The sequence below is a fragment of the Macrosteles quadrilineatus genome, unplaced genomic scaffold (assembly GCF_028750875.1).
Source record: "Macrosteles quadrilineatus isolate MER2022 unplaced genomic scaffold, UCM_ALF_1.0 Scaffold_2__2_contigs__length_208266976, whole genome shotgun sequence".
In the NCBI taxonomy this organism is placed as follows: Eukaryota; Metazoa; Arthropoda; class Insecta; order Hemiptera; family Cicadellidae; genus Macrosteles; species Macrosteles quadrilineatus.
The window spans coordinates 143,053,715-143,074,622 of record NW_026542595.1 but is presented as its reverse complement, the minus strand read 5'-3'; the positions used below and the strand labels follow the sequence as shown (position 1 = coordinate 143,074,622).

The 20,908-nt window shown below is 34.2% G+C and overlaps 1 protein-coding gene across 2 annotated transcripts; it reads left to right on the top strand.

Annotated features, from left to right (window-relative positions):
• Window positions 1–1,612: 1,612 nt before the first annotated feature.
• On the top strand, window positions 1,613–19,750 carry LOC128987911 (uncharacterized). 2 transcript variants are annotated; one of them, XM_054409000.1, is made up of 4 exons: window positions 1,613–1,643; window positions 11,436–11,639; window positions 19,145–19,222; window positions 19,586–19,750. In XM_054409000.1, exons 1-4 carry the CDS (start codon window positions 1,619–1,621, stop codon window positions 19,639–19,641), a joined length of 363 nt encoding a protein of 120 aa, XP_054264975.1. In that variant the 5' UTR covers window positions 1,613–1,618; the 3' UTR covers window positions 19,642–19,750. The 2 variants fall into 2 exon arrangements, 1 of the variants encoding a protein (XP_054264975.1); XR_008490292.1 differs by lacking the exon at window positions 1,613–1,643 and adding an exon at window positions 8,832–8,903.
• Window positions 19,751–20,908: the final 1,158 nt, after the last annotated feature.

The following is a 20,908-nucleotide window of genomic DNA, read 5'->3' as shown; positions in this document are numbered from 1 at the left end:
AACTATGGTTTGCTTTTTTATGAACATATTTAGATCAAATTCGGACAATACATTCATTATTTACTAAACTATTAACATTTTGAAAAAAAAAACACTTTTACCCTCCTTGTTGTAGCAAACCTAAGTACTTGTTAAGTTTAACAAATATAAAAAAACTGAATTATATAAGTTACTATAAAACACGATGTTATGGTTGTACCATTGGATTAATAGTCAATGGTTGTGTACAGTATACAAATTTGTCTTTTAACCTTTTGCGCATAGTTTTCATTAAAAAATGTGCACCCTTGACACAAAGTTATTTTTGTTACGTGTACTGTCGTTATGATTATTACCTGCTCTTCCATTGCCCTGTTCCTCCTTGATGTTGTAGACATTTTGTTTGTTTTCTTAATAAAAACTGGCTAAGGCAAAACAATAATATCCCCGCCACAGCAAACCTGCAGACTTAGCAAATTTCCATTTGCCTGATTGGATTTACACTAAAATTTCTTCTTAAAAATGTCACATTTATACCCTATTTCAATAAAACTAGTTTAACGAGTACTTAGGTTTTCTGCAATTTGATTCTGTTGCTGCAGCAAGAGGTTGTCCGCCTGTTTGGATGGGTTTTGTCCAAAGAACTCTTCGCCAAGTGCGTCTTTTAAGGTGTCACACAGCTACAGTAAATGTACCGTAATAATTATAATTGATTATAATAATTTGGAGGATATAGGGTAAATAAAATAGGGTAAATACATATATCAACCAGATCTACGGACCTTTTTGGAAGACGGCATGTGAGCACCAACTATGATGCAAACATCACCCTCAATAGAATCCAGAGACTTGGGAACTAAGTCTCACACCGCATTGACTTTTTCGCCGACAGTTCCACATCAGTCAAGAGGAGCCTGCTATAGAGTCGCAACTGACGAGCTCTACAGCCTGCGACAATGACTCATAGTTTGTAATGTATGTATACACACTCTGTACCTTTGTTAGTTTTGTATAGATTATATTTTTTGTTAGCAATTATTCAGTGTTCATTAGTTGTACAAAGATTAAATTATTTACATTGTTGTCATTTTGTAATATTTATTTGTTGTTATTGTTGCATGATCAAAGTAAAAAAAATATTTATTTTTGTTGTCAATCTGAAAATATTTATTTGTTGTTTATTGTTCGTTACATGGTTATGTTATATTGTTACTTGGTCAATGCACGTGTTTTTTGCTGTAGTAATTTAGACTTATTGTATATTGTTGTTGTTGTTGTTGAATGTTTGTAGTATTACATCTTGCCTTGTTTATTATTGTTATTTTTTTGTAATGTATCAATGCAATGGATTTCCCGTTGTAATAAATAAATAAATACATAAATAAATAAACTTCAATTAGAGTCAAACCGTGTCTGAGATCTGAGAGTACGATGTTCCGCCACTAGGTGTGGCCGCCATCTTTGCCGCCTTGCCGCTGATTCGCCTTCCCGCCAAAGTCCCCACTACTACAGTTTGAAGAGAGGGGGGCGGCGCCCGTAGGTGCGTTGCGCAGTCGCAGTGAGTTGTGTGTGTAGTGATGTGAGACGTAAGGTGGCAGGCAGACCCAGACCCCAGACCCAGACGGTTCAGTCACACACAATGGCCAACAACGATCAAGACAAGGGTGAGTAGATGTTTAGTGTTGTTTTTTGTTGCCTTTATGATGAAAAGTCAGCAGTATATTACTTAATAATTGGTGATAAGTTAATCGTAAGAAATTGGACCAAGAAAGTGTTATTATTTGCATACCTTAGGAATTAGATAATATATTATTTCAACAAACTTTATATCATGTTACGCATTAAATTTTGTTACCGGCTACTGTGAAATGTAACATTTTATGTGATCAATCGCTTGCTATATGTGTTAAAAGTGCATTAATCTGAAACGTTTTTGCGTCAACCGCGTAAACGACGTATGACCGTTTTGACCTTGGTGTGAAGTGTCTGTAGTCTTCCGGCGCAGCGCCGCGCGGCGGACGCCGTACGTCGCGCGCCGCTTCGTGTGAAAGAGGCGTTACTGCTATGGCGCGAAAAAGTCGAAGTTTTTTGATAAGATTAGCTTGTGTTCTCAGCTTCGCCCGTTTTAATTCAATTTTAACTTTTTATTGCGGTCTGTATATTATGTCATTGGTTAGTTGATTTAATCTGTAGGTGCGGACCTTGTCCTATTGCACGTCAGCTACTGATGGGCTTTTTGCTAAATTTCCTACATGCAGTGTCTCCATTGAGGATCCTCATGCAGAGGTGCCCATCCCCCCCAAACCCAGAGGCGCAACCCCCCCCCCCCCCCAAGCCAAAGGAGTAGTTCTCTCCCCCAATTTATGCTGCCGTCTATTTAAACCTACCCTCCCCCCACCAATTTATCTGACAATTTTCCCTTTCCCTAATAAAACGAGCATTCCAATTTAGTATTTAGTAAACTTGAGGTAAAGAAAACAAACTTGCTGATAATAAAAATTAAATGTTTAATAGGAAACGTTAACAACATTTAACAATACTTCATTAGGTATATCTAACTAATGGACGAATTAGAAGTGTTTCAATTTACATTTCAGAATCTCTATTGTCAGCTAACATGTGCTCAGTATTGCAATAGACAACGTCTTCAAAACGTACAACAATATACTAGGTGAATTACTCTACTCCAACACAGTATTGTAACTGTACAATATATTAGGTGGCGTTTAATTTTACAGAGAAAGAATCTCAGAGAAGAATTTTAATAAATCAAACCGCTTTAAAAGTATTATTAATGTAAATGTCCAAAAATGTGGACTACAATAATGGTTATTATGTTCAAGGTCGTATCTTTATTAATAAACAATCTATATATATAAAATCCAATGTATGTTTGTATGTTTGTATGTTTGTATATTTGTATATTTGTATATTTGTATGTTTGTCCTTTATGGACTCCAAAACCACTAGACAGATTGTAATGAAACTTTTAGGCATTATTAAGCATTATTCAAGGATGGTTTGTGTGAAGTTTGGTGCAGATCCGTCGATAGGGCTCCGCCCTAGTGGCTCTGGAGTTTCTCATGTTAACCTTATGAGTACTCATATTTAAATGGAATTAAAGAATCTTAACAGCTCGTGCAGCTAAACAATTTGATTCTGTGATGTTCAATATAGCATTAAAAAGTTAATAGGTTTACCAACAGGGTGCAGACCTGTATTTTTTTAAATTTATGAGAACAGCTAATTTGCAACCAAAAGGTGAGTGAGCGTAGCAAACGAACTTCAACCTGGAGGCGAGTTAGCGTAGCGAACGAGCTAACCTGAAGGCAAGTGAGCGCAGCGAACGAGCTCCAACCTAAAGGTGAGTGAGCGTAGCGAACGAACTTCAACCAGGACGTGATTGAGCCATGCGAACGAGCTCATCTTGAAAATGAACGAGCATGTGACATAAAACCACAATAGGACAGGACGACGTCTGTCGGGCCAGCTAGTTATTGTATAAAATATATAAAAATGGACTATATGTGTGTATTTTTTGTTACCAAAAGTAGACTTAATTTGTGAGTGTCACAAAGAATAAATATAAAATATCTTTGCTGATATTTGTAAAACGGACTGTGGTGATAAAAAATATGCATGTCGCCTACTTTTCAGGTGGTCAAGAAATTGTGGGTAGGGGAACAAAGATGGCGGAAAGCCCTATGCATTGAAACAACTATATCTCGATAACCGTAAAAGATGGGACATCAGTCAAAACGTAATTTTCATCAAAAAATATGGCCAATAGAAAAGGTTATTAGGTAAAATGTTGTATCTTTTAGTGATAAAAAGTAATAAAAAAGCTATAACAAAAATATTTTTCACTAAATATACATTACTAGCTGTACCCACTGGCTTTGCCCCGTTTAACTTCATATGTGAGCTCGTTCGCATGGCTCAATCACGTCCTGGTTGAAGTTCGTTCGCTACGCTCACTCACCTTTAGGTTGGAGCTCGTTCGCTGCGCTCACTTGCCTTCAGGTTAGCTCGTTCGCTACGCTAACTCGCCTCCGGATTGAAGTTTGTTCGCTACGCTCACTCACCTTTAGGTTGGAGCTCGTTCGCTGCGCTCACACGTCCTGGTTCAAGTTCGTTCGCTACGCTCACTCACCTTTAGGTTGGAGCTCGTTCGCTGCGCTCACACGTCCTGGTTGAAGTTTGTTCGCTACGCTCACTCACCTTTAGGTTGGAGCTCGTTCGCTGCGCTCACACGTCCTGGTTGAGGTTCGTTCGCTACGCTCACTCACCTTTAGGGTAGGAGCTCGTTCGCTGCGCTCACTTGCCTTCAGTTTAGCTCGTTCGCTACGCTAACTCGCCTCCGGATTGAAGTTCGTTCGCTACGCTCACTCACTTTTGGTTTAAAATTAGCTGTTGTAAAATATTAAAAAAAAATAATAGTGCTGCACTCTGTTGGTAATCCTTGTAACTTTAATGCTATTTAACATCATAGAACAGAACCAACTTGTTTAATTGAAACAGCTGTTAAGATTCATTAATTCTATTTAAATATGAGTACTCATTAGGTTAACATGGGAATCTCCAGAGCCACTGGGGTGGAGCCCGAGAGTCCGATCAGAATAAAAACCACTTAGTTTTCCTATTTAATGCCTAAAGAATCAGTGTACCAAATTTCAGCCTTCTAGGTAAGTGGAAAGTGGGAGAATTAGTGATGAGTGAGTCAGTCAGTGAGGACTTTGCCTTTTATATAGATATATATAAATACAGCTATTTTTAAAATAATCATAGGAATTGTTGAAAAACAATAGTGTAATTTGTAAATAGGCGACAAGTAATTTTGATCACCACTGTGACAGTTAAATATTTACAAACAAGTAATAAAGATGATAGAGCTTTAATGCATGATGCACAGTTACATAATTGAAATCATATCCTGTATGGCAGCCCATCACTGGATAATGTGTTAAAATAATTTTAGTTATATTTTTAAGCTCTAACTTTTTTTGTACCTAATATTTAACCATCCCATAACTTCCACCTGGGGACGTAGCAAGGCATTAGAGGCAGTGGCTCCTGCAAAGGGCGCAGTAAGCATTAGGGCACAAAATTGCCTTTTAATTAATTGTAAGAATAAGTCTGATAAAAGATTAGTCCTACACACTTCCGGTTTCTAGCGCGCAACTTTCAGATGAAAATTGCTTACATCTATACAGGGTGATCAACTCAAGGAGGCCACGGGATATTGGAAACTGTCAGAATTAGAGAAAACTTTAAACAGATGACAGTCCTTTATTTTTTGTGGCAGTTAAGAATATGAATTTAGTTTTTTGAAATTCAACCGCCATTTTCCAATATGGCGCCCAACTTTGAAATTTCTTACAGACCACTCTATATTTTATCATGTTTTTGGATAGAAAATGTAATTTAAAACCTTTTTTGTTCATTACATTTTTTCTAAAAAGCTACTTGTTTAGGAGCTAAGGCGAAGAAAAAATGGCTTCCGGTGTACATTTAGCATCATATAGCTCGTAAACGAGTAAGTTTAGAGCGAAAATGGGTAGAAAAAATTAAGACTTAAAACTGCATCCACATTCCATAAACGACCTTAAAATACACAATTTTCCATTTTTCAAGTTTGCTACCATTTTGGATGATAGCGGCTCTTTTAAATAGTAGAATTAATGTTTTTAAAATAGTAAAATTATAATTTTTTAAATAAAATTAATATTTTTTAAATAGTAGATTTAATATTTTTGTTGTATTTTATGGCAGTATATGAAATTTTAAGACTTATTTACTCTTCACATTTTTGCTCTAAACGTGCTCGTTTAGGAGCTACATGATGCAAAATACACACTGGAAGCTATTTTAACTTTGATTTTAATGTCAAGGACAAAAAAGTTTTTAAATTACATTTTTCATCAAAAAACATGATAAAATATATATAGGGTGTTCTGTAAGAATTTTCAAAGTTGACCGCAATATTGGAAAATGGTGTCTGAACTTAAAAAAAATTAATTCATATTTTTAACTGCCACAAAAAATAAAGGAATTGTCCCCCATTTAAAGTTTTCCCTATTGACTGTTTCCGATATCCCAATGTTGGCCTCCTTGAGTTGATCACCCTGTATACCAAACATTAGTTTTAGTTCTCAATAGATCACATTGTTGCTAGCTTTTAAAAGAAAACAGATAAAAGGAAGAAAAAGTGGTTACGCTAACTTTACAATTAAGGCATTTCTAACGTGCATTGTTTTCTGATAAAATATTAGATATATATATATATCATTACCGGTAGTTCCTTGTTAATTCTCGATAGGTCTCAAATTTTAATGTTGGTTTTCAAACAAATAACAAGGCTATAAGCATAAGGCATTAAACGTGGTTACACCAACTTGACACCTAAAGAACCTCCAGCGTGCACCGTTCTCTGATGAGAAATGCTTGTATCTATGTAGCAACCTCTAGTTCTTCGTTAGTTCTCGATAAGTCTCCAATATTGTTGCTGGTTTTCAAAAAATTAAGAAGTGATAAGGCATAAAAAGTGTTTACGCTAATTTCACAATTAAGGCACTTTTTATGCCTTGTAACTTTGTTATTATTTGAGAACTAATATTGGAGAACTATGAAGAACTAACAAAAAACTAACAAATTGGCATGTATACATTTTTCATCTGATAACGGCACTTGCTAGAAACCGGAACCATGAAACTAGTGTACCCATTTATTTAACCCATAACATTTTAATTCTTTGAGAACTTACGAAAATATTGGGGAACTATCGAGAACTAACAACAGGTAGGAACAAAAGTGGATAGGGACGCGAAAGGTATGACAACTTCAAGGACTATGTGCCGTCAGTATCTTTATAGTTGTGTAGACAGGGGCGTCGCCTTGGGGGGGGTAGGGGGGGGAGCCTCCCCCCCTAGAATCTGGGAAAGAGAAAAGTTGGGAATTTCCTTGCCACGAGTTGGGACAGTTGGGAAGTCAGATACAAGAAAAATATATTTTTAAACTGAAAAAAAATTAAATATTTGCGAAAATCCATCAAAGATAAAATTTCTTTGACTTGGACAAAATACTTGGACAAATAAACTTGACATTTCTTAGATTTAATTTAACTTTGATTAAACAAGGCTAAACCATGGCTAAACACGCCTTATTTTAAGAAATCAATAATCAAATAGCGGTATAGCTTGTTGGAATTTCGTATACGAGAATTTTTGTTCCTTATTGGACTATGTTGGCTACCTTGATCCTGTCCTGTGTTGATGATTCTGAATGATTCGTCTGCGAGTTTGAATTTTGAAAGTGCAATCAATGTAGCCCTTCTGTTTAATTATGTTGTTTGTTAGTGTTTACAAGAAATTCAAAAATATTTTTCACGTCAGTCACATGAAATATATTTTATACCCTTTTTGTGGTATTTGGAGCAGGCTAACTGACCGGAGTACTTGCTAATAAGCAGATTAAAATAACATTTTTTTTTTTTTTTTGTCCTAGGACGCTAGGCACGAGCCTGGGATTGTTTTTCACATTACTTCAGGCTAGACCTAGGGGTTGCGGCATTATCACTTAGATAAGATCCATTGGTGACTTGGCGGGGATCGAACCCGGGACCTCACGGACCGAAGTCCCGCGCTCTAGCCACTACGCCAGCTCGCTCCCCTGTTATTAAAATAACATTAAAGATAGGTTTTGTGAATCTGTATTACCTTTAAAACTCTTATTTTTTAATAACCTAAATGCAATATTTATTATCTGAATATATTTTAAAAATCTACACAAGTTATGTATCATTCCTAATTAAGGATTTACAAAAATTAATCAACTAATTACTCTGAAACAGATCTACGTGGACAAAAAATAGCCTAAAATTTGATGTTTGACTATCACTCTAAGTTTGATTTTTGTTTAAGTTCTAGTTTGATGAAGATGAAGGTTAACATTTTTATTGTATGTATAAGTTTATTATCAACCAAGTTGAACGTTTTTATTTTATACGAGTCGAGTCTTATTTTAGGTTTATTCTTTTCTAGACTAGAATAATATTATTCACAACACTGATATTAATATTTCATCATTACAAACTTGTTTAGGCCTACCCTAGTTGTAAGTTTTATGAATGTTAAAATGTTGATTTTAACTTCTAAAAGTATTTTAATTTAATTATTTTGTAATAAAATATTTTTTCTATACTACTTTGTACTCTGAGGCTCATTTTATATCCCTAAAATTTTACACTGCTACGTCTGCTACCACAATGGTTTGTAAAGTTTTTTGAAACATTACTTGTTCAAGTTTTTTGAAGTCATAACATTTCATTATGAACTGGTAGAAGTTTTAGAAATTTTGTATATATGTAAAACTAGCTATGTTTTGTCAATGCAAGTTTATACATACTGAATTGAATGTTAATGCAGTGTAGTATAATTTGTAGATTTTTAAAAATAGTACAGAAATTGATTTCTAAAAAAAAATTGTTGGGAAATCTATGTTAAGCAGTTGGGAAATTTGAGGCTTCTCCCCCCCCTAGAATTTAACCAAGCAACGCCACTGTGTGTAGACTTGATTTTGGAAATTCAAACAAACAAAAAATAATAGTGCAGCGGTGCAGCACAATGTTGTAAACAAAAATACTTGTAGTCACCTCTAGGCATTTAGCTACAGTTAGTGCAGTTGTATTGAACATGACCTAAATTTGCAGTGATTATGAAGAGCTGTTAAACAATTGGTTTTGGTTAGTATTTTTACAATATGATCAGAGTAATTAAACTTTAATTGTTATATATTACTAACCCTTTATCTAATGCTATTTTCAGAATACCATCCTAAGTCATACAACTCTTCTAATTCTGAGGAGGATAGAGTTTCTTCGCCATCATCTTCTGAAGTATCAAGGATCAATTCAGACTCGGACGAAGGTAAACACTTTGACTTTAATGTCATATCAAGAATAAAAAAGTTTGTAAATTTCATTTTTCATCCAAAATCATGATAAAATATATGTAGTTCTGTAAGATATTTCAAAGTATGCAGACTAAGTAAATTTCAACTTGTCTGATTACATTTTTACAAAAATATTTTTATAAGTAAATGAGACTTATTTATTCCAAATTTAAATTACATTAGATTTAAAGAGTGTTTAGGTTCAGGGCATATTTTAAGGGATTTCCACTGGGCCACAGTGGCGCCGGACTTACCTGGGGTCTGGGGTTATAATACCCCCATCAAAAAGGGAGGTCCGAGTGTTCCCCCACTCGTTCCCCCAATTCATTTGCATAAATTGAAGTGAAAATCACACATTTCTACGTATTTTTAAATGAATTTTCCGATTATATTTGCTTGTAAATAGTCCATATAATCTCAATTAGTTACGTATTCTAGAACGTTGTAACAGGCCAAGGCTCCCATCATTTTGGCTCCACCAAAATTTGGCTCTTGGGCCAAAATCATTTATATAGCTAACTTTAAAATAATTACTTAATGTTTTTTTTTTTAAATTCCAATACCGCCCTACATTTAAAATGTGAATTATTAAAAAGAATATGTATGTACTTGTTCAAACTATACATATAATTATGTACATCACGCTTAAGATTATGCCGCAAACAACTTTTAGTTACAGGACTAAGACTATTTTTGTGAGTAAGTTTCCTTTTAAGGCTAAGCCACCGAAAGCTCGAAGTTATTTCTGTAGGTGGCATGGTAAGACCTAGGCCCGGGACCGATTTAATTTTTCATTTTGATGTGCCCAGAGGCCAAAAACACCATCCGTTCATATAGATTTAAATATGTCTGTAAACGCGATAACTGGAGTAACTTTTGTTCTATTTTGAAGAAATTTGGTTTTAAGGTGAAGGGTGGGATAAATTTGAATGAGTTCGCGAACCAGCATGAACATACTTTGGGAATGGGGTTTTATGTGCCAAAAAAAGTGGGGTTGTCATTTTTGACCCATAAAACTAAAAAAAATCACAATTTCTCCCTAGACAATTTTAATCAGCTTAAAAACAAATTATTTAGTATATTTAAGTGTTTTTGTACTGTTATTAGTTATGGAGAAAATAAAAAAAAGAGTATATTAAAAGTTGCCATGTTATTCTTATAGAAAATGTTGTTAAGTGTTGGAATTTGCTTGTGTATGGATATATTTTGATTAAACTTGGCCAATTTGTTTTATACTAAGCTAATAATACAGTATTTTACTAAAAATAACAACTAGCATTATTTGACCTTCAGCAGGGGACGGCCCACGAGAAGTAGGTACATTGGTAATCTTTAATGAAGCATAGGTTGATACGCACATCATTTTAAAGGTCTGGTTATGTGGAGTTCATTACCAAAAATCGCGTCAAAAAAGGTTCATCCATTACAAAATGGCGGCGGTCCAAAGTTCTTGCGGAATATACCTGCAGAGGCCTTAGTATTGGTAAACATTAGCAACATTAGCAGGGAAATCTGAAACCCGGTTAAATTTGTTTTGACGATTGAATAATATTAGTCTATGAGCTAGTTGACTTTAAAATACAGTTTAAGCTCTCAAGCTAATGTTTAATACGAGTATTTGCCCATACTAAGGCCTGTGCAGGTATATTTCACAAGAACTTTGGACAGCTGCCATTTTGTAACGGATGAACCTTTTTGGACGCGGTATCCGGCAATGAACTCCACTTGACTAACCCTTTAAAATGGTGTGCACATCAACCTATGCTTACATTAAAGATTATGTACCTACTCCTCATGGGTCGTCCCCTGGTAGAGGTAAAAAAATTGCAATGCTTTGAAAAAGTAGTTTTCATACATGTAAGTTGATGTGAAAGGTTTGAATTTTCTAACGGATTTAGTTAAAAAGATATTAAACCGTTTCCAGACTTTTTTGTCACCCTGTATAGAGTTTACCAAATTGTAGTCTTATAGCAGGTCTGTAAGTTGGCGAAATCAGTCAGTGTGACAAAACAGTCAGTCAGTCAGGGCTTTGACTTGTGTAAGCTATATAAGCTATTGCTGCAGGTCGCATGGTAAGACCTTGGACCCGGGACCAATTTACTTTTTCATTTTGATGTCCCCAGAGGCTAAAAACACCATTTGTTCAAACTGTTCAAACTCAACTGTTATTTGTTCATACATACAGTATAGAAAATTGACAAAGTATGATGGCAGCCACCGACCAGCGACGCAGTTCTTTAGTGACGTGGTCACTGAGAACAAGGTGAGTACGCGGGTGTACGGGCAAACTTTAATTTTCGTCTAAGGATATTTGATGTTTCTGTTGAATATAGGGTATTTTGCCACCAAAAATCAATTGGATTTGGCCACAACCACAACACTGGGAAAATCCGGTTTCTGTCCTATCAAAACACCTATTACAGGTTATTTTATAATATATATTTTTTTATAATACTAAGAACTATATAACAAGATAATATGACCAAAATGATTGATGTATTTTTCAGATGATCCTGTGGCTCCTCTACAACCAAACGTTACCTATTATCGTTGTACATTATCTAGCCCTACTGTTGAAGGGCTGCAGGTTCACGAAATACAACCGTATTCTGTGGATCCTCTACAACCAGACGTTGCTGCCCATTTCCATTTAGCTGTTTCTGGTAACGGAGAACTGCAGCTTCGTGAAATATGGCGGCTTAATCGCGGTGGTAATATTTTATTTATTATTTTGAAAAATGAGTTTATATAATAAACTTTGCCCATTAGACAAAGTAACAAAAAAATTTAAATTTATGATATAAATAATATGTGACTTAGATTAATAACGTTGTCCATATAAATGATTTTGAATGATTTGATTTTACATGATCCTTTTAACACTTTTATGACTATTTCATTTTTTAATTTTGATGGAAGATTATATTTATTTCATTCGTCAAAAAACAATTTTTATAGTCCATCTTGCACCAATCATTATGCCAATTACTGATATAGAATTTAGATTATATTTGTTTCTTAAATAAGTTTCACATTTACTATAAATTTTCCTCTTTTCTTTATCTACTTCTATGAGTTGGTTTGTTGATGTTTCAAATTTTATAGTTGGATCAATTACAATTCCACTTTTAGATTTTGCATCATATATTGAAATGTCCAATCTTCTGTTCGATACACCATCATCAATGCAATGTATTTCTTCTACTACTTGCCAGACTTTTTTCGTAGTTCTTCGGCGATCATTGCTCTTACAGCATGGTGTCTTGCATTACACAGTAAGGCACTAAAGGGACAAGAGCCAAGGACATGCGGAAGGGTTTCAGGCTCCTTGCAATGTCTGCAAAAGGTTCCATCCTGGCTTCGCCCTGGTACGCTGCGTACTGGTACAACATCTGATATCATTTTTAATGAAGTGATCCATTCTCCTGTAGTAAGGCCATTTTTTAAATATATCCATGTGTTGCTACTAGGCACTTCTTTGAATAATTCTATTCCTCTACCTTTACATGGTAATTTAGACCAAAGTTCAAATTCTTTCAACTGTAATTTTGATCCCAAATCCAAACCAATTCTTTTTTCTCTTCAAATTCAAAATCATTTGTAAAAATATCATCAATTTATATCTCAAGTTTTTGAAGTGACATGGTGAAGTGACATGTACTTATAGAACTTTCCAATTTTGCTAGAATTATTCCCAGACCTTTGAATCTTTTAGGGGAATAGAAGAAAGAATTGGATGTGTCACTTGGTAGAGTGAGAATTTCTTTTACTGCACTTCTAATAATTTTATCTATGTCCTCAAGAAATGTAATACTTATTAATTCGTTTGGTGTTACTTGCAAAATATATGTTAGTCTAGGCCAGAGGTACTGAGGCCAGAGGTAATCCTTATTTCTGACTGATTTATGATATTCAATTTCTGATTTGGACCTAAAAAATTTATTCCAACTAATATTTTGAGATCTTTTCGAAAGTTTTGTATAACTTCACACCTATCAAATACTATTTCATTTCAAAATGTACACCAAAATATTTAATTTTTCCTTAAGTTTTAGAGTATTAAATTTAATTACATTTTGTTAATTTTCAATCTAGATGTCATCTTCAACAGGTTTACCTTTTTTAATATTAATTATTTTTGATTTATTTATATTAATATCAAGGTCAATTTGAGAACGTAGTTCTTTTTTTGTCCTAATCAATTTAGACATTGATTTTTCTGTGTTAGAGAATAACACTTTGTCATCTGCAAAGGCAGCGATGCAAATATTGTCTAAATTAGAGATACTTTTTTACAGAAATATTATTTATAGCTAGATTAAAAAAGATTGGAGAAAGGGGAGACCCTTGAAAAACTCCTCGTTTCAATAAAAAAATTTCAGATTTGGTATTTTTAATCCTTATTTTTGTATAGTTATCTTGTATTAAATTTATTAATAAGTTTTTTTAATATTGAAGGCATTTCTGTTGATTGAAGACATCTTTCAAATGTGCGTTACCAATAAAATCAAATGCCTTTGAAACATCTAACATAGCAATCATACAGTCTTTTTTATTCGTTTATGCATCTTGTAAACAACTATTGACCAGGGCTAGGTTTATGAAGGCTCCAGGTTGAGCTACAAACCTTCTTTGGTTGACATTAAGTTCTATATAATTTCTTGTTCTTTTCTCCAGCACTCTCTCTATCAATGTTCTAAGAGTTGAACAGACTGAAATTGGTCACCAATTAGCAGGATCAGCAGGATCATTCCATTTATATATTAAAATTGTTTTTGCTTTCCTAAAACTTTCTACGACTAAATTAAATTTCAACATAATATTTGTAAAATTACATATTGTTGGGATACAATTGTTTGTCTTTAAGGTTCTTATTAGCACTCTGTCAGGGCCAGGTGTATGTCAATCTTCATTCCTTTCAAGGCCTGTGAAAGTTCTTTACAGATAATTTTGACTTAAACCTCTGTGTCTAATGAGTTTTGTAAAGTTTCATCAATTATTTTATATGAATTTGACATTCAATAATTATTTTTTGACCATCTGTTTTGAAAGGATTCTTGTAATTCTCTTATTGGAATATTACATAGTTTCTGTTCATCAGAAAGTACAGTTCTCACAAATTATTTTCTTTCATTGTAGTATAAATATTGAATCAGTTGATTATATTTCTCTCGTCTTGTAGCTCGATCACGTGTAGATCTTCTTTGAGGATTTGATGTTTCTGAATACTTTTTGTCATTGTAGGCAAATGTTGTTAAATTTTTCCTAGCCTCATACAATTTTTGTGCAGGATGTTTTGGACCATTAAGAATATTATTTGCTTTGGTAAGTTCTGATAAGTTTCTGGTAAGTTCTCAACTACAACTGAATTTAAGTATTCAATGCTCGGTGTATTTTCACTATTTAAAATTATATTAAATGTCTTTTCAAATGTGTCTATTTTATCTTGAATATTTTAACTCACTGAAGGATTGGACATTGTTATTTTGTCTTCATTATGTTGTAGAGAATTTTTGTCTTATTACATGTATATTTTTTTATTTTATTTTTATTACTTGTGTTGTTGACTATTTTGTCTACTATCTCTTTCCTTCTGTTACGTATGAGTGTATTTATTTAAAAATTGAATATTAAAAGTGATTATTCATAGGTAAATTACGAAGGACCACCGCAAATTACATTGCGGAAAATAATAAGAAACTTGAAAACATGTACCTTTACAAACTCCAGTGCAGACGTAGGGGGACGGGGAAGTGGGAAAAATGGCGTATTTGAACTTCAGATTAGTGTCGGCGCTGTGACGAACCCTTGGTAGTTGGATGTTGGATGAGACGATTTTTGCTCTTCTTTCTGCTTGAAGGCTTGATGTTCGCACGTAACGCTAAGTCTTTTATTGTTCGTGGCCACTTTAATTACACGGAAGTCGCGACACCGCACAGGACACTTTGATTACTTGATGGTGCATGATTCGTGAGTTAATAAAACGCAAATAAAAATACTACTTGTCACTAAAACAACAAAAATAACTTCAGAACAAGATTGGGCAATATTAATTGCAATAAAAATGAAAACTGAAACAACTTGATGAAATAATGTAAATGGAAATAAGATTAAAAGAGGTGGCCGGTACTAGACCATATTAATAGGGCCGTGGACAGAGAGAGAATGACCAGGATACCTGTCTGAGGCGAACGACAAGCGATAAGGACAATGACATGAATAGAGCGATAAGATTGTTGTCTGAAGATAAAATGGACTTGGGTTCTGTGGCTTTGGTGTTTGGCATTACCATTTGTTTTTAATATAAAATAAATATTCTTCTTTTGAATTAATATAAAGTTAATAGTTCCTTTTTCCTTCTAAATACTAAACATACAGGGGGCCTTGAATCCTCCAGGATTCAACAAATCAACACAAAGATAATATTCCAATAAAATAAATCTTCTTTCCAAAGTGGTTGAGAAAAAATACTATTTACAAATTAAAGTTCTTGAAGTTACTCTTGATAAGCAGGCAAAGGAAAAACCTTGTGAGCTGGTCGAGTCAAGAGTCCTTGTTGAGTTTTCAAGTGGACGACCCGTACAACCTCATCCTTTCCAGGGGAGACACCCACAATCCGAGCTAACGGCCAAGAAAGAGGAGGAGTAGGCTGATGTACTAAGGCGAGGTCACCAATGCGAAGATTGGAATTTTGTTCAGTCCATTTAACCCGCTGATGGAGGGTGTGAATGTACTCCAGTTGCCATCTCTTCCAGATGCGTTGATTTAGGGCCTTGACCAAATGCCAGTGTTTCAGGCGATTATCAGGAACATCTTCCAGATTTTCATCAGGAACAGAGACAAGTGGAGCTCCGACCAAGAAATGTCCTGGAGTGAGCGCAGTGACATCTGAAGGGTCGTTTGACATTGGTGTGAGAGGTCTCGAATTAAGTATCGCCTCCACTTGAGTAGTCAGGGTCATGAACTCTGAGAGGGGTAGGACATGTTCGCCGATGACACGGCGGAGGTGATGCTTGGCACTCTTAACGGCTCCTTCCCAGAGACCACCTTGGTGAGGAGCAGCTGGGGGGTTGAAATGGAAGGTAATGTCTTGGTTTGAGGAAAATTCAAGAAAAGATGTTCGTTCAGCTGACTTGAAGAGAGCTTGAAAGGCGTTATTAGCACCAACGAAGTTTGTCCCGCAGTCCGAATATATGTTCTTGCAGAGGCCACGTCTTGACACAAAACGAGTTAGTGCAGCAATGAAGGCATCAGTTGATAGGTCAGTAGCTACTTCAATGTGAACAGCCTTTGTTACAAGGCAGACGAAGATACAAATGTACGCTTTTGTCAAACGTATTGAACGGAGGTTATGAACCTTGATGTTGAAAGGACCACCGTAGTCCAGCCCCGTGTTGAGAAATGGACGAGAAGGTGTCACTCGGGATTTTGGGAGATCACCCATCAGTGGAATTTTATTATGTGGTTTGTGTCGAAAGCAGATGACACACTTAAAAATTCGAGAGCGTATTGCGCTGCGGGCAGAAAGAATCCAAACGCTTAAAAGAGATTAAAAGAGGTGGCCAGTACTAGACCATATTAATAGGGCCGTGGACAGAGAGAGAATGACCAGGATACCCGTCTGAGGCGAACGACAAGCGATAAGGACAACGACATGAATAGAGCGATAAGATTGTTGTCTGAAGATAAAATGGACTTGGGTTCTGTGGCTTTGGTGTTTGGCATTACCATTTGTTTTTAATATAAAAAAAATATTCTTCTTTTGAATTAATATCAAGTTAATAGTTCCTTTTTCCTTCTAAATACTAAACACCTTCCATTCTCTGGATGAGATTTGGTAACGTGAATTTTAAGACCCTTCACTAAAAAATTGAACATTTTAGTTTTTCCTTACCTGTGATATCAATGCTAACACTGCTGGTATCTGTTAAGGTGTTTAATTGTGAATCATTCCTAGTCAATCTTTTTTTATTATAAGGTTGAGATCTTTTAAAAGTTAGGCTATGAGATATAATATCTTTTGTTAGAACAGTATGATTTGTAAACAGTACAGTTGACTAATTTTCATTGCTGTCTGGTAATATCTCATCATCACTGCTTCCGTCAAGATATGAGTAGTAAGGCCGTACATAGAGGGGGATCTCTTGTTGCTGGTATTACCTGTGCCATTCTGTAAGGGTTATCAGTAGATGGTCCTGCCTCAGAAGAGTGGCACGCTATTGTAGTTACCTTATTATGATTTTTAGATTTCTGGTTGACCTGTTTACTTGGTAGATTTGATTTTGAGAATTTTTGATCTGATAAATCTTTGTGTGAAGCTTTAATGTGTGGCTTTAGTCGATTGAAATATTTTAGGCAGTAAGGACACTGTTCCTTGCTCATAGAATCATTTTCAACTGTGTATGAAAGGTCCAGGATTTGTTTATATATCGCCACTTAGTAAAATTAAAAGTAAAATAATGTAACATTGACTCTCTACAACACTTTTTTCCATAAAAAGGTCTCTTAAAAAAATGCCTCCTTAAAAATATCACATTTATTCCTTATATTAAATAGAATGAATTTAACAAGAACTTGGGTTTATTGCAACAGGGAGGGCAAGAGTTTTTTTTATTGTAAAATATTAACAGTTTAGTAAGAAACAAATGCATTTTCCAAATTTCATCAAAATATGTCGATAGGCAAGCAAACTACAACAGTTTACTTATTCTCCATAAGAATAAGATGAAAACTTTAAATTAACATTTTGTTTATATTTTCTCTGTAACAATTAGGTGCTTAATAACGCTTTAATATACTAAATTATTTATTTTTTTTAACTCTACAAAATGGTTTAGAAAGAAATTGCAAAGTATTATGTTTTTTGGGTCAAAAATGGGAAAAACCAATTTTTACCCCATAAACCCCCTTTCCCAGAGTCCGACAATGCTGGTTCGCGAACTCGTTTCAATAAATGTAGGTTTACACGTTTATACTAAATTTCATCAAAATCAGATAATTTTTGTTTGAATTATTGTGTTAATGGACACACACATATATTTAAATATGTATATTAATATATATATATATATATACAGGGTTGGGTAAATGTGTTGATACCCCTAGTTAACTTTTTAACGCGTTGCAATAGGAAAACCAACTCAGCACATATTTACAACATAAGAAATTGCACTTTTTCATCAAAGTTACAACTTTGCCCCAGCCCCCAAAATGGGGTATTTTGGGGGCAGCCCCAAATTTTCAAATGTAAACACCTATCATGTGACCCATCATTTTAAAGGGTTTATCAAGGGAAATTGGATGGCGCAAACCAGAGGTCAATATCCCACGCATAATCAAAATGGCAGCCATTTTAATTATTTAAGATGAGCAATCATGATAAAGTCTAGACACCCCCAGTGAAATTTAATAAATTAAATATTTTAATACTGACCAAAAGGTGAATTCTCTTTTTTCATAAAGGTATGCTGAGTTTAGTTTTCCTGCTATAACCTGTTAAAAAATTAATAGGGGATATTCCAAAATGACTGCCATTTTGATTATGGGTGCGATATTGACCTCTAGTTTGCACCATTTAATTTGTCTTGAGAAACCATTTAAAATGAGAGGTCACATGATAGGTGTTTACTTTTAAAAAATTGGGGCTGCCCCTAAAATACCCCATTTTGGGGGCCGGGTACAAGTTCTAACTTTAATGAAAAAGTGCATTTTTTATGTTGTAAACATGTGCCGAGTTTGGTTTTCCCACTGCCACACGTTATAAAGTTAACTGGGGGTGTCCAGACTTTATCATGATTGCTCATGTTAAATTAAAATGGCTGCGTGTGATATTGACCTCTGGTTTGCGCCATTCAATTTCTCTCAATAAACCCTTTAAGATGAGGGGTCACATGATAGGTGTTTACATTTGAAAATTTGGGGCAAAGTTGTTACTTTGATGAAAAAGTGCAATTTCATATGTTGTAAATATGTGTCGAGTTAGGTTTTCCTATTGCAACGCGTTAAAAAGTTAACTAGGGGTATCCACACATTTGCCCAACCCTGTATAGTAGAACCTCACCAATTCGAACCTCGATCATTCGAAAACCTCTAAAAATAGTAATGTTTGTTAGCCTCAGAATACCACCAAAATTCAAATAATAATATACCAAAAATTGATTTTTTCGATCATAGCTACCTCTACAATTCGAATAATTCAACTTTTGTTGCTTTTCAGAGTACCCCAGGACTGGTCAAAGGTATCCACCAATCTTGGTAACAGCTGATGAGCCACATTACATGATCCAGTGGTTAGGTAATACTCATTGTCAACTTTCTTTAGCTTTGTAATTTTACTTTTACCATTTAAAGAGAAAAATCTGAAAACATTGAATATTACCCCATCCCTCAATTTTGTTGAGAGTCTAGTTGGACTAGTTATATTATATCTAATTATTTTAATTTTTAATAACCTTAATACCTAATAATATACAGAAATGAGGCATTGTGCACTTTCTTAAACTATTGTTACTGATACATGTGCTCATGGGTGTTGTTAACCTAATTAACATGATTCTTTTTTTGTCTACCGAATTAAGTAGACTTTTTTGCATTTTCAATAAAACTAAAATGGGTGTTTGTAACCATTTTAAACTGAATGGACTCTGCTCTTTTTCAGATGACTCAGGTTATGTCTCCTACATTGATGTCAACAACAACGAGGTTTTCCTTTGAACACGGAGCAGAGAACAATTTAAGGTTTCTTTTTTTCATTATATAAATTACATTTGTATTTGTATAGCTTTAAAGTTATTCAATAAATAAATAATTGGTTTTGCTTGAATTGATTTAGTTTTTTACCTGCAGTTGACAATCAGAAGTACACAATATTTGATTGATTTTCAATTTGATTTTATGTAATTGATCGGATTTTGGAATAAGTAATGAATTTAATTTAGTTTTGTAACTTTAACAATCTTCTCAAGGTACCATTGTTCATATTAAAAATCAAACAGAAAACATTCCAAATCTTATATTTGTATTTCATACTTAAGATCATTACAGTGATATTGTATTATTACCCAACATAACTATATCATGCTGTTTTTGTAACACCTTAGCCAGCTAAACCCAAACATAGTAAAAGACAATGAAAATATCAATAGTGATTTAGTTTGATAGTTACAATAACCTGTTTTAAGATACAATCAACTAAAATTATGTTGACCAAACATAATTTATTGAAAGCTCCATTTTATTGGTTCGGAACATAATCTTATGGTAAAATTCAACAAATGATAGACTATATAATAATTATATCTTTTTGGCACTTTTACCAATATTCAGTTGAATCATTTCATCACCTACAAATGTTACCTATTTCATTTAAATAGAAAATCATCATTACAGTAATTATATTGTAAAAATCTCCCACTGCAGAAAACCTGCAGACTAAGAAAATTTATATTTGCCTAGTTAAATGTTTGGTAAAATATTTCCTAAGAAGTTTTGACATTTCAAATATATTTCTAACTGTACTTAAAAGAAAGTATCCATGAGCGTACCCAGAAAGGTTCAGGGGGGGGGGAGCTGCCCCCCCAAGATAAGGTATGACAAATTGAGATTCAAGAAAAATGAGAAAAGATGAGTAAGAAAGTTTCAAGATTTTTTATAAATAACAATTCCAACAGTAGTAATAAACAGACCAATATCTTGCAATGTTATAAACTAAAAATTTTGTGTAGTATAATGAATTAATATAAACCTATTTTGTTTCATTTTTTAGTTTTAATTTACTTTTAACAATATAATGTAACCAACAAAATTGCTCTAGCGACATAATTTATCAGGCAGTTTTAAAAATAATTTATACATTTCTGGCGTTATAAATAGATGTGAAAAGTTGTCATGGACACAAAAAAATACAGTTATATGTGCATTGCAAAGCTAAGCAACCTGACCTGACCCCATTGCCGCCCACTTTGAGCTAGGTTTATTATAT